Source organism: Miniopterus schreibersii, assembly GCF_964146895.1.
Source record: "Miniopterus schreibersii genome assembly, chromosome: 2".
Classification (NCBI taxonomy): Eukaryota; Metazoa; Chordata; class Mammalia; order Chiroptera; family Miniopteridae; genus Miniopterus; species Miniopterus schreibersii.
The window spans coordinates 106,657,308-106,669,869 of NC_138102.1; the positions used below are offsets into that span (position 1 = coordinate 106,657,308).

The 12,562-nt window shown below is 47.5% G+C and overlaps 1 protein-coding gene across 1 annotated transcript; it reads right to left on the reverse strand.

Moving 5' to 3' along the window:
- Window positions 1-7,670: 7,670 nt before the first annotated feature.
- On the reverse strand, window positions 7,671-12,324 carry TEX52 (testis expressed 52; the record flags this gene model as incomplete). The annotated part of the gene is made up of 3 exons (XM_081130155.1): window positions 7,671-7,965; window positions 10,325-10,875; window positions 12,253-12,324. The coding sequence occupies 3 exons, from the start codon at window positions 12,322-12,324 to the stop codon at window positions 7,671-7,673; spliced, it is 918 nt and encodes a 305-aa protein (XP_080986281.1).
- Between the last annotated feature and the right edge of the window lie 238 nt (window positions 12,325-12,562).

The following is a 12,562-nucleotide window of genomic DNA, read 5'->3' on the forward strand; positions in this document are numbered from 1 at the left end:
ATCTATAATTTCTCTCACTTGTTTTATCTTATGGTTCACATAAAAATGAATGGATCCAAATTCAGAAATTTTATGGGGAAAAATGGTAGTGTGCTATATGGCTCCCTCACTATATTGACTCTCCTCTGAATTACAACTAGTTTTCCTTTCAGAATGAATTCAGTCAAAAAATATTTATTGAGCACCTACAATGTGTCAGACACTGAGCTAGACCCTGGGTGTGTAGTGGTGAACCAAATGAAGCCCCTGCCCTCGTGGAGTTCACATTCTAACGAGGAAGGCAGACAGTGAACAACTAAATTCATAATGTGAGGTAATGGTAACTGCTGATGAAAAATAAAGCTGGGTGAGAGGAAAGAGAGTAATGCGGTGAGGTCTGGGTTTGGCTCTTTTAAAACAGATGGCATTGTGCAGAGATGAGAACAAAGTGAGGGAGAGGGCCATGCAGGTACCTGGAGAAGGGGTGTCGCAGACAAAGAACCTGGAATAGTGTAGATAAGAGAGGCTAGGCCAGGACAGTGCTTATGTCACACTCTGCACCCAGGACAGAGGCAGATTTCATCTCCATCCCCTCTGTCTGCTTGGCTCTTCCTGTGACCAACTATTCACACCAGCAACACAGAGAAGCGGGGTAAGGAAAGAATAGACCTATCTGTCTAGCCCAGAATGGAAGCCTTTCCTTGTTCTCCTGGGCACAGTGCTCTTCCCACCTGGGTTAACACCTCCTAAACACTGAATCTGACAGAACTGAGGGACTCAGGGTTTTCTCTACCGAAAGAAAACACAGAGCACTGCCAAGGGTGTTCTAGAAATTGCTGGAGGGGGGTGGGTCTTAATATTTCCAGCAATAAGGAAGGCTGAGAAGGGTTCCAAAAGGTAAGGTTTTCTTGGCCTTTACCTTCATAGACCCTCAGTTGTTCTAGACAACTTTCTGCCCTTAGATAAAACCAGACTATACCTTGTATCTGCCATTGGTGTCTAACAGGCTTGTGCTGATCAATAATACAGTGGCCACAAGCCACATGTGGTTATTAAGCACTTGGCATGTAGCTAGTCTGTGTTGAGATGTGTTATAAGTGTAAAATACACTGGATTTTGAAAACAGTATGAGAAACAATGTGAAATATCTTGTTAATTATTTTTACATTGGTTACATTATTTTGTTGATAATATTTTGGATCTATTGGGTTAAATAAAATATATTATAAAATTAAACTTAACCTTTTTTTTTTTTTCCAACTTTTTAAATTTGGCCACTAAAAAGTTTAAAGTTACATATATGGTTCCATTATATTTCTGTTGGGCGGCACCGGTCTAAGTAGATTCACAGCTTGTTTCCTTAAACCTGATATAATCTACTCCATCATCTCTTCTCTGTAACAGGAAGTTCTTTATAGCCTATCTAAACCCCTATAGCTGTGTTCAAAATCTCTCCTCCTTGTCAAGTCACAACAGAGACAGAGGTAAACTGGTTCCCACCTTCCTCATGATAACCTTTCTTGCCTTTAAATATCTTTACACTTTTTTTTTTTTTAATATATCTTCATTGATTTCAGAGAGAGGAAAGGAGAGGGAGAGAGAGAGATAGAAACATCAATGATGAGAGAGTCCTTGATTGAGCCCACAACCCAGGCATGTGCCCTGACCAGGAATCGAACCCCAATCGCCTGGATCCTAGGTCGATGCTCAACCGCTGAGCCACTCCTGGCCAGGCTACACCTTTTCTTTTTTAATGTTCATCCTTAAGGCTGAATAGTGCCAGTTCTTATCTCTGGTGGTCAGGTGGGAGAAGAGTTCACTTGGCACAGTAAAATCATCCGGTCAGATACGCTGCCACATAAGGAAATTCCCATAATATTCTTCATAGAGTGGGTTATTCAGAGCTACACAAACAGCTCCCTTGAGCCCATGGAGTGAAGGGCAGCCAGTTCTATTTCAGGCTTTCTCCTCTGGCCCTGCCAGATGTGCTGAAGATAGGAATGAAGCTGTTTTCCAGAATGCTCCTGTCCAGCAAGGGTCCCATAAGTTCTGCGCCAATTTTGAAAATATATCCCCTTACCTCCACCCCTAAAGGTACATCTTCCAAAGATAACCAAGGTAGGGCAACTTTTTATATTTGACACTGGGATGTTTTCCTCCTGTTTTACGGATGGCAAAACCAAGGCCAAGTGTTGGTCTCTACTGATGAAGATAGGCTGAACATGGGATACTGAAATGAACTTAGACAAGGTTGGTCAAGTATTCCAACTGTCCTTTACTAAGTAGGTGACTCTGGGTGAAGTGCTTAATGTTTCAGAATCCACTTCCTCATCTGTAAAACTGAAATAACATGTAATTGTAGAATTGCTGTGAAGTTCAAATGAGAAGCAGAATAGCAAAATATTTAAGAGCTCTCTATGCCTCATCTCTAAAATGCACATTATAATGGGACCTGCCTCATAGTGTTGTGAGGATTAAATGGGTTGATTCATGAAAAGCTTTCAAAACATTACCACATAGTAAGTGCTATTATTTGGGAACTGTACATACACTGGCATGAGCCTGCGCACACATGCCCCTCCCCTTTGTCCTCATAGAACAACTGGATCAGGTATCTATTATTTCTCACACTACTTTGATTGTTTACTTGTCCATCTTCCCACTAGGCTCTATCAGGATAGGGTTTTTGTGTTTATTTCTTTCTTTCTTCTTTCTTTCCTTACACAAAATATGTTGAATGAATTGTTCAGCAGGACTCCAGAAGACACAGGAGGAGACAGGCCATTATTTCCCCAGCTACTGAGATGATGAGCCCCTGGACCAGCCTGCTGAGCTCCCATTCTGATTTTTCCACTCACAGGATCCAGCTGGTGCCATAGCCACTCACTCAAGGTCAAGCACCCTTTCTACTCATCCCTTCTCCCTTCCACCCATAGGGATTATTTGCCAGCACCTCATCCCCTGGGCTCTGTACCCTAATCTTTATCCTGCAAGTTTCCTCAAAGAATCTGGCAAAGTTGCCCAACTCTTTCCAAACATTCTGGACTTCTGAGCTCTGACAGAAACTCCCATCTCGCCTGTCCTCTGGTGTCAGCATTTCTCTTCCTTCTTCTTGTGTTTATTTACTTTCTTTCTTGCTTCAGTTTTTCTCCATTTTTTTCTTCCTCCTTCCCTAAGCTGTGGACTTGCCCCCTTGGCACTCCTGGACATGACCTCCGCTTTCTAGTGGTACTCATGCTAATGAAGTCACTGTCATCTAGGAGCCGTGTCATGATACCTCATGTCAGCGTTCAGAGAATATCCAATGGAAATGATGGTGGGCTAAAGGAAGCCACATCAAAACTTCCACTTAGGAATCTGGACAACGGCAAGATGCAGCAGCATTGCCTTACAAGCACATGGCACTTGTGAGGGTCTGTCATGGGACCTACAGTGTGTGTGTTGGCTGGAGGCTAACCGGAGATGGGCAACCATATGAATAGCCACAAAAACCACTAAATATAATAATAGGCAGCAGCAATTACTTAGATGGTGGGATGAAAAGAATAAATATATATGGCTCAGTGGACAGTACAGTTAGGAAAGAGCCCAAAGGTGGAAGACAAGCATGAAGGAAGACAAAGGGCTTGAGCAAGCCAGTCAGTGGTAAGTGGAAACAAAAGGCCAGAGTGTCCTGGGAAAAGTGAAAGTGAGTTTGGGGTAGGCTAGAGAGAGGATCTTGGCCCTGATTTGTCATCTCGGGGAGCAGCAATGGGGATTTTTGAGGCATGACAATTAGACAGGAGACAGCCAGATGACAAAGGAAGACTGAAGATCATGATTGGCCAAGTGACTGGCCCTGCATCTCTCCCGAGGTTTCCCACTCCCCACAGCTTCCAACATTTGCTAACCCCCAACCATTCCTCAGGCCCCAAGCAATTTGAGAACCTGAACTGGCCTCAACAGCCAAGCTCATGAGATTAATCCCGGGTTTAGAGAAATGAGGTTGTGGAAGGGGAGGTACTGACCCTGAAGTGGTTTTGAAAGACTCTGTGCTGAGATTAATTAGCTTCTATGTAGCTGGTGGCATTCAGCAGAACACAAAATGTTCTGCAGAGGGATGTGCCGGGAATGTTGGGGGACCAGGGGGGTTTCATTTCAAAAGTTGTGGTGAGAGAACAGATTTTTTTTTTTTAAATCCTTACTCTAGGATATTTTTTCCATTGCTTTTCAGAGAGAGTGGAAAGGGCGGGGGGGGGGGGGTTGTAGATAGATAGAAACATTGATGTGAGAGACACATCACACATCAATTGGTTTCCTCCCACACGTGCCCTGACCAGGTCCAGGGATTGAGCCTGTACACGCCCTTGGCCAGAATCAAACTCAGGACCCTTCAGTCTTACAGCCGATGCTCTAACCACTGATCCAAACTGGCTAGAGCAAGAACAGGTCTTTAAGGCAGGGCCAGGTTATAGGAATCCCCAACTCTACCCCCCAAAGGCTTTCAAGAACTCCATATTTATTAGGGTATGTAGGAGGGTGGGGCAGGAGGGTGGTGTTCATGGTTGCTGGCAGGCTGAGCTGGGGATTGCCCATAGGCCCAGTGGGACATAGAACAGATGCTAATCTTGTCTGCCAGATCGCCATGGCCCACTGGAGTTCAGGAATTTCAGGAGCCTTGCTTCCGCATCTCTGGCTGGCAGTTAGACAAGACAGCCCCTGATGATGTTGTAGTCCACTTGCCAGCAGGAAGGAGGCACTGTCCAGAGAGCAGAGCAGGAAAGTGGTGAGTGGGGTGGGAGTCCTGACGTGAGGCCGGCAGCCTGTGGGGTGGCCTGAGTCTGCCAAGGTGGGAGTCTGTGTAAGTGCAGCTTACCTCTTCACTACCAGCTCCAGGTCAGGGAGTAGGTGGCTTTCTCTGAAGAATTGCAATGGCCTCCTTCCTTCCACCCCTCAAGTTTTCATAGTAACCCTCTAAGTATCCCCCAGGACTCTCACTGTGGAGATGACAAAACCCTGGCATCATGCACAAATAGCCTGAGGAGCAGGACGACACACAGGCCCTGGAGTCCTGGCTCACAGCCCTGTGCCTCCTATTCTACCACTAGGAGGCCAGGGATTGCCTGTGCTTGTGGCTTGGAGCAAGTCACTTCTCCAATGTGCCTTGGTTTATTGTCTAAATACTGACGGGGTGTGACTTGTTTTCTAATGGCCTACTAAGCTCTTACATGTTAGAATCCTTGGTAAAGGGATCTCCCCCTTTCTACCATCATTCCTAATCCAACGTGGGGAGAATGAGTATATTTCCCGAGCCCCAGCACTTCCCTGGAGTAGTCAGGAAATTCTCCTTTGCCCCTGCTCCTCTCTACCCACCCCACACACATGCCATGGAGAAAGGTGGCAAAGAGAAGGGCTGTTGAATAGAATCAAAGATTTGAAACAAGGAAATTTGGAAATTCTACACACACCCTATTTATTAAAATCATTATTTTTTAATTTTTGTTATTTTTAAAAATGTTTTATTCATTTGAGAGAGAAAGAAAAAGGGAGACATAAATTTATTTTTCCATTTATTTATGCGTTCATTGCTTGATTCTTGTATGCGCCCTGACTGGGGATTGAACCCACAACCTTGGCATATGGGGATGACGCTTTAACCAACTGACCCAGCCAGGGCTAAAATTATGTTTAGTTGAAATGAAATACACATCAAAATTACCATTTTAAAGTACACAACTTTAATGAATGGCATTTCATTCATTCATGATGTTGTGTAACCACTACTATCTAGTTCCAAAATATTTTCATTACCCCAAAAGAAAACCCTGAACCTATTAAGCAGCCAGTCCCCATTCTCTCCTCCCCCAGCACCTGGAGACTATCAGTTTACCTTCTGTCTCTATGATACACTATTCTATGTATTTCATATAAATGGAATTATACAACAGATGGCCTTTTCTGGCTTTCATGTAGCATGATGTTTCCAAGTTTCATTTACATTGTAGCATGAATCAGTATGTCATTCCTTTTTTAAAAAAATTTATTGATTCTAGAGAGACAAGAAGGGAGAGGAAGAAAGAGAGAGATCGATTTGTTTCACTTATTTATAAATTCATTGGTTGATTTTTTTTTTTTGTAATTAAATGTTTTTCTATTGATTTTTTTTAAAAAAGAGAGGAAGGGAGAGGGAAAGAAAGAGAAACATCAATTGGCTGCCTCCTACATCCCCTACTGGGGATTGAGCCCACAACCCAGGCGTGAGCCCTGACCTGGAATCAAACCAGCCACCTCTTGGTGCATAGGATGCCCAACTAACTGAGCCACATGGGCCAGGGCTTTTGGTTGATTATTGTATGTGCCTGACCAGGGACCAAACCTGCAACCTTGGTGTCTCAAGACAATGCTCTAACCAACTGAGCTACACAGCCAGGGCTAGTACTTCCTTTTTATGGATGAGTAATATTCCATCCATTTATTACTCTTATCCCAGAAATAATGGTCATAGCTTTATTTATGGATGGTCTACAATGTGTCAGACACTTTGCAGGCACTTCACTTATTTATTCCTCTAATTTTTACCCTAGTGACTCCTAGGTGCACGTGAAAAAACTGAAAGCCTGACGAGAACAACGACATTCCCGAAAGTCACATAGCTGGTTAGTGGCTGTTTAACCAGGGCTGGAACCCTGGTGATGTTTTGATTCCCTGGTGCCTGCAGGGCTTGAGAAAAGTGGAGACAAAGAGGCAGTGGGCAGAAGGCCCAGAGAAGCCCAGCTGGGGAAGATCACCAACTTGGGATGTGATGGGGACAAGAAGAGGTGAGGTGGTTCTCTCTTTAGCAGCCTCCTAACTGCCTCCCCACTGCCACCTCCCACTAGGTCCTTGGCAGCCCCCCACCCCACCCCACCCCAAACCTTCACCCAGCTTGGGTCAGCATCTTCCTGACTGATAGGCTTTGCCCGCTCCCACTTTAGGCCACTTGTCCCTGGTACCCCATTGTAAAAGATGAGGAATCTGGGGTCATCTGCAACACACAGGCCCAAGGCCCTAACGTAATGCTCCAAGGGAACCACTCTGACCTCTACCTTGTTCTACTCCGGTCCCTCGATGGAGGCCTGGTCAGCCTTGACTTGGCTCTTCCATCCTCTGGCACCAGCCTTGGCTTGACCTCTGCTCCCGCAAACCCTGTATAGGGCCTGCAACCCAGCCGAGTTGCTTCTGGTCTTTGTCCAGACATCAAATGGTCCATGGAGGGGTGGAATTGAGGTTATTTTTACCTAAAAACTGTTCTGTACTCTGACCAATCCCAGCCTTGTTCCAGTGGGCTATGGGAGTGGAGGTAACTTCTTACCCACATTTCTTACAGTGCCCCCCCCCACACACACACCTTCTTCCTCCCTTCTCCTCATTCTGTCTCTAGGAACGGAACCCCCCTCTGTTCTTCCTGCTCTACCTGCCCCCCCCCAGTCCTCCCACTTGCTATGAGAGAGTCCTCCAAGGAAGACATAACAATTTAGAGTTTCAGTAGAGTGTTGAGGAGCCTGGGCTACAAAGATGGCTTGAAGTTGGGGAGATGGCGGAGAGGCTCTGTTCTGCAGAAGCAGAGTCCTTCAGCCACCCCAAAGGCTTCTTGCTTAAGGTGCATTGGTTAAGTACACTGGAGCCTAGGGGTATGTGTGCCCACCGTGGTTCCCACCTATCTGGAGGCTTTTCTAGGTGTGTCCAGGTCTTCTCTTTCTCTTCCTTGGAAAGGCTTTGCTGGGTTGTGCCTTGGAGAGATGGTGGAGGGGCAAGGCAATGCGGTCCTCTATCAGGGTTTGGTAATTCCTCACGAGGTCCTGGCTCAGGGGTGCACTTGGCAGCAAGGCCAGCTTTTGCGCCTTCTCCTGGTAATGAGGCAGAGGGTTCGGGCAGGGCCAGCTCCTGGTAAAATCACTGGGAAGTGGGTTGGGCAGAAGCTGGAGGCCGAGGGGTTCAAACCTTCCCCCAGCTGAGATGTGTGGGTACCTGTGGGGGGGGGCGAGGGTGTGGAAAGAACAGAGGGGTCAAAGGAGAGATCAGGCATGGTGGAAGGGAGCGCGCGTTGCAGCCCTCCATAAGCTATGAGCAATCAGGCTGCAGGGAATCCCTCTGTCTCTTATTCTATTTGGATATTATATTGATCTACTCCAAATGGCCTGTACCCTGTGTGTGTCTTTGCATTAGGCTGAAATAATTGTGTTTAGCTGGTCAATCTTCCATCCTTTTGACATACTGTAGGTAATACCATTACCCAGATTCTAACTATTCTTCAAGTCCCACCTCCTCCACTAACTCGGGGCCCTTGGGAAGAAGGGTGATTACAGCACACGTGCTCCTTCTCGTCATTGGTTAGTGTGACGCTACCCAAGAGCCCTTCCTGCTCTCACCTGCAGCCTTCCCACACCTGGTCTGATAGCTCCCTCTTCTATAGGCCTGTAGTATTAGTTTCAACAGTGAGAAATTTACTTTTTAAAAACCACAGTTGAATAGTGACCAGTTTCCTGTGGCTCAGCAGGCTTTGCACCTGATTCAGCAGGTAGCCCATTTGCTGTCTTCAGTTCACACCTGAGGTTCTTAGGCCTGGCCGCACAGAGGAATCATCCTCAGGAGATTTTCAAAAATACCATGCCCAGCCCTAGCCAGTTTGGCTCGGTGGTTAGAGCATCGACCCGTGGACTGAAGGGTCCCGGGCTCGATTCCAGCCAAGGGCACATACCCCGGTACCTCGGTTGCAGGCTCGTCCCTAGCCCTGGTCAGGGTGCATGCAGGAGGCAACCAATCGATGTGTCTCACATCGGTGTTTCCCTCTCTCCCTTCCACTCTCTCTGAAAAGCAACATCCTCAGGTGAGAATTAAATACACACACACACACACACACACACACACACACACCATGCCCAGGCTGCCCCCCCAGGCCGAGTAAGTTAAAATCTCCTGGGTGGGGCTCAAACCTCAACATTTTTCTACAGAGGCCCAGTGATTCCGATGCATTACCAGAGTTGACAATGGCTGGGTTTATATATAAATGTTCTATTTCCCAGCAAGACCACGAGTACCTTGAGGCTCAGACCTTGTCTGAAATCCTCTGGGTCTCTCATGCTCAGAATGTGCTCTCTCATGGATCTGGAGTAATTCTAACAATTTACTTTAACCCCTCACAGGGCTGTTTAAGAGGAATGATGGAACGTCTGGCACTATCTTTTGATGGAATATTTTTGAGGAGTGATCTAAGCCTCCCTCACCTTTGTATGCCTAGTACTGGCACATATTAGCTATCAATGATCTTTACTGCAGGGACAGTAGAGAGAAGCCAAGGTCCTGCATAATCTCTAAAAATCACCAACGGTTGGCTTTTTTTTTTTAAGATAACAAATCACAGCCTCCCCCTCCTACCCCTCAATGCCTCTGTTGATCCCATGGGATCAGAATTTAAGACATTCTATCTTCATTCCTCTCTCCCTTTCCTGCCACTCATGCCCAGTGCCTGCACTGGACCCAGCATGGCGATATCCGTGAGTTCCCAGGGTGGGGGGTGGGGGGGCCGCAAGGGTCTCCAGTGACTCCTTTTGCACTCTTGTCTGTGCTCATGCCAGTCAGCCCTCCAACCCCTCCTCTCTGTCTTTCTGAAGCCTTCCTACAGTCTTAGCCTTCATTCATTTCTTCATGAGGTCTTCCTGGGGGGATGCTCCGGCCCACAGCAACCCCTCCCTCCCTCTTCTGAATTTCTGTAATAACATCTACTGTATTTTTTGTTTGGTGTTTCTATATATTCATTAACCCATTTTATCTTCACCTGTTAAGGTAGGCATGGCATTTACCGTCCCCACTTTATCAAGGATGGAATTGAGTCTGGAAAAACTAAGCAATTTACCAAAGTGACACGGTCTGGACTTTAATCCAAGCCTCTAACCCCAGCTCTCAGCTCTTTCCATTAATAACTGACATCCTGCAACACCCACTCTCTGTCTCACACTTAGCACTTAGCATATGGGAGTTTGCATTCATAGCTGTCTTTCCAAGCATGCATGTAGGTATCTGCCTTTTGTAAGCTCCTCAAGAGCAGGGGCTGAATGACATTTCTCTGTATCCCCAGGGCCTATAGCACATGTTAAGTACATAGTTGTTTCCTAATTTTTAGTTAAATAATTGAGCCCCTCCCCTGGCTGCCCTTCCCTTGCCTCCATCCCTTCTCTCCAGATACAGTCAGAAAAGAGTTTAGTTTTCAGATGACCAGAGGTGGGAAAGTTAGAGTACCAATTAGATAACAGAAACAGGAATCAGAGAGGGAGAGGTCACCTGAACATGGGGAGGTGGGTGAGCTCCCTGAGGAAGGAGTGCCTCTTACTTCTTGAAATTCTTTGGGGGCAGGATGTTGCCATTGGTGTCGAGTGGAGGTGCCCTGGCTTCACTCCTCAGCTTGAGTTTCTCCACCTCTCTCAGTTCCTTCACAGTCCTGAAAATCACCTGTTTCTTCCTGTTCTTGTCCAAGAAGATAGGAGTACAGTTGATGAAAGTCAGAAGGCTGTTTCGACCCATCCAGGAGGGAGGGGGGATGCAGGGCTCTGCTGGAGGGCGGCAGTGGGCCCTGTAGTCCGTCAGCCAGCGCCAGACATTGCTGTCATAGCATCTGTCAGGCCTGGTGGGAAAGGTGGCAGGCAAGCGCCCCACGTCAAGCCACGTGTGAAAGCCCCACGTGTGCGTGACTTCACCTTTCCAAGGGTGGATTAGTCGGTGGCGCACCTTGGACTTCATGTCTGTGCAGGGTGGCAGCTTCAGGGCCAGCTGGTGGTAGGCTTGCCGGGTGAAGCCAGGAAAATCGCAGGGCTCATCTGGGAGGAGAAATTCATGCTGCGCCCATGTGTGGTTGTCGGGGAGGGACTCATTGGCCAGGACCATCTAGGGAGAGACACAGGGAGCCTGGGGGCACTTTGCCTCTCCTTCCCAGGAGCAGCCCCAGAGGAAACAAGCTGCCAGCCGCCTCCAGACCTTACTCCCCCCAGGAGCTGGCGGCCTGGCAGGGAGCCGTGTCTCCATCCCTGCCCTGCCCGCCAGCAGTTATGATGGCTCTGAATTATTCTCATGGACTGTTCGTTCACCTTTTGTTGTCTTTCCATTTACCAGGCTTGGGGGTGATTTCCACCTTCTTCCCTCAGTTTGAATTTTCCTGTTCTTTGCTCCCTACCTTCGCCCATCCTCTTCATTCCGGTGCCCCCACGTTCCTGCCAAGGAACTCAGGCTCCTAACAGGGCACGTCGGGCCTGAGGAAATCCTGAGGGAAACGCCTTTTACCAAGCCAAGTGTAAGAGAGAAACCTGTCTCCAGAGAATGGAGCCTGGGGCTTCTCTACCCAGACTCCTCCTACTACTCATTTCCCTGTCGTTGGTGCATTGCCGTTCTCATTAAAATACAAGTACAGAAAGCATCTGTTTGTCCCTTCCCTTTTCTGTGTCCCAACCACCGTGAAATAAACAGTAGCAAATATGTAGGCACTGTGCTAAATACTTATCCACATCTCATTTAATTTTCAAAGCCCTATGAGCAGTGTTATGGTCCTCATCTCAAAGATGCAAAAAGCAGGACACAGTAAATAACTCACCCAGAGTGCCAAGGGAGTGAGCAGCAGAGCTGGGACTCCGGCCATTTGTCTGCACTAATTATAGTATGCTCTTCGAAAATGCCTCTCCTTCCAGTCCACTCCTAGGACTTTTCTGGTTCCAAAAATTCCCGTTTAATCCCTCCCTCCCTCCCTCCCTCCCTCCCTCCCTCCCTCCCTCCCTCCCTCCCTCCCTCCCTCCCTCCCTCCCTCCCTCCCTCCCTCCCTCCCTCCCTCCCTCCTTCTTCTTTCTCTCTCTTTGTTTTTTCAGGTTATAAAAGCAAGTTTATTTAGAAAGTTACAGAGATGGTAGAAGGGCCCTTGGAGCTTAGGAGAAAGGCAGAAGTAACGCTCCTGGGGGGAAGAAAGGGGAAAGGAAAGGTGCAGGTGTGTTCCTGAGAGGGAGAGCAGGCACTAGGTCCTTTCTTGAGGGGTTTTCTCCCCTAAATCATTTCTATGTGACCAACCCAGTGGGTTGGTCCAGTTGTAATAACCAGGCATCTCTTCTCTGTTTTGAGCTCAGTGAACATAGCACCATAGGGCTAAGGGAGGAAGACAGCGGGGAGTTCACAGGCTGGGAAATCTGCTGCCATGGAGAAAGCATGACCCACCCCAGGGGGACAGCCACTAGCTCAGTGGAGTAAAAAAGGTAGGCCTCATAGATGGGTCCCTGCCCCTACCTGCAGGAAATGTTCTCTGGTATGGGATGGATTACTCTGCCCTCTGGGTGATCTTCCTGGGTTACAGGTCATTCTTCTTCTGGGCCTGATTGCTAGGAGGGGCAGCTTTGTAGGAAAGACCTTACTGGCTTCATTGTTTGCTGTGGGTTGCTATGGTGATGTTTCCTGGGTGGTGCCTCAGGGAGGAGGGCTCATCAGTCCCTTGGCCCTGGCTGCTTCAGGTGAGACAGCCCGGGATGAGACAAGTTCTGACTGCAAAAGATGGTAATGGGAGCTCTTCTGGGGAGGGACTGGCCTAGGAAGGGCTGAG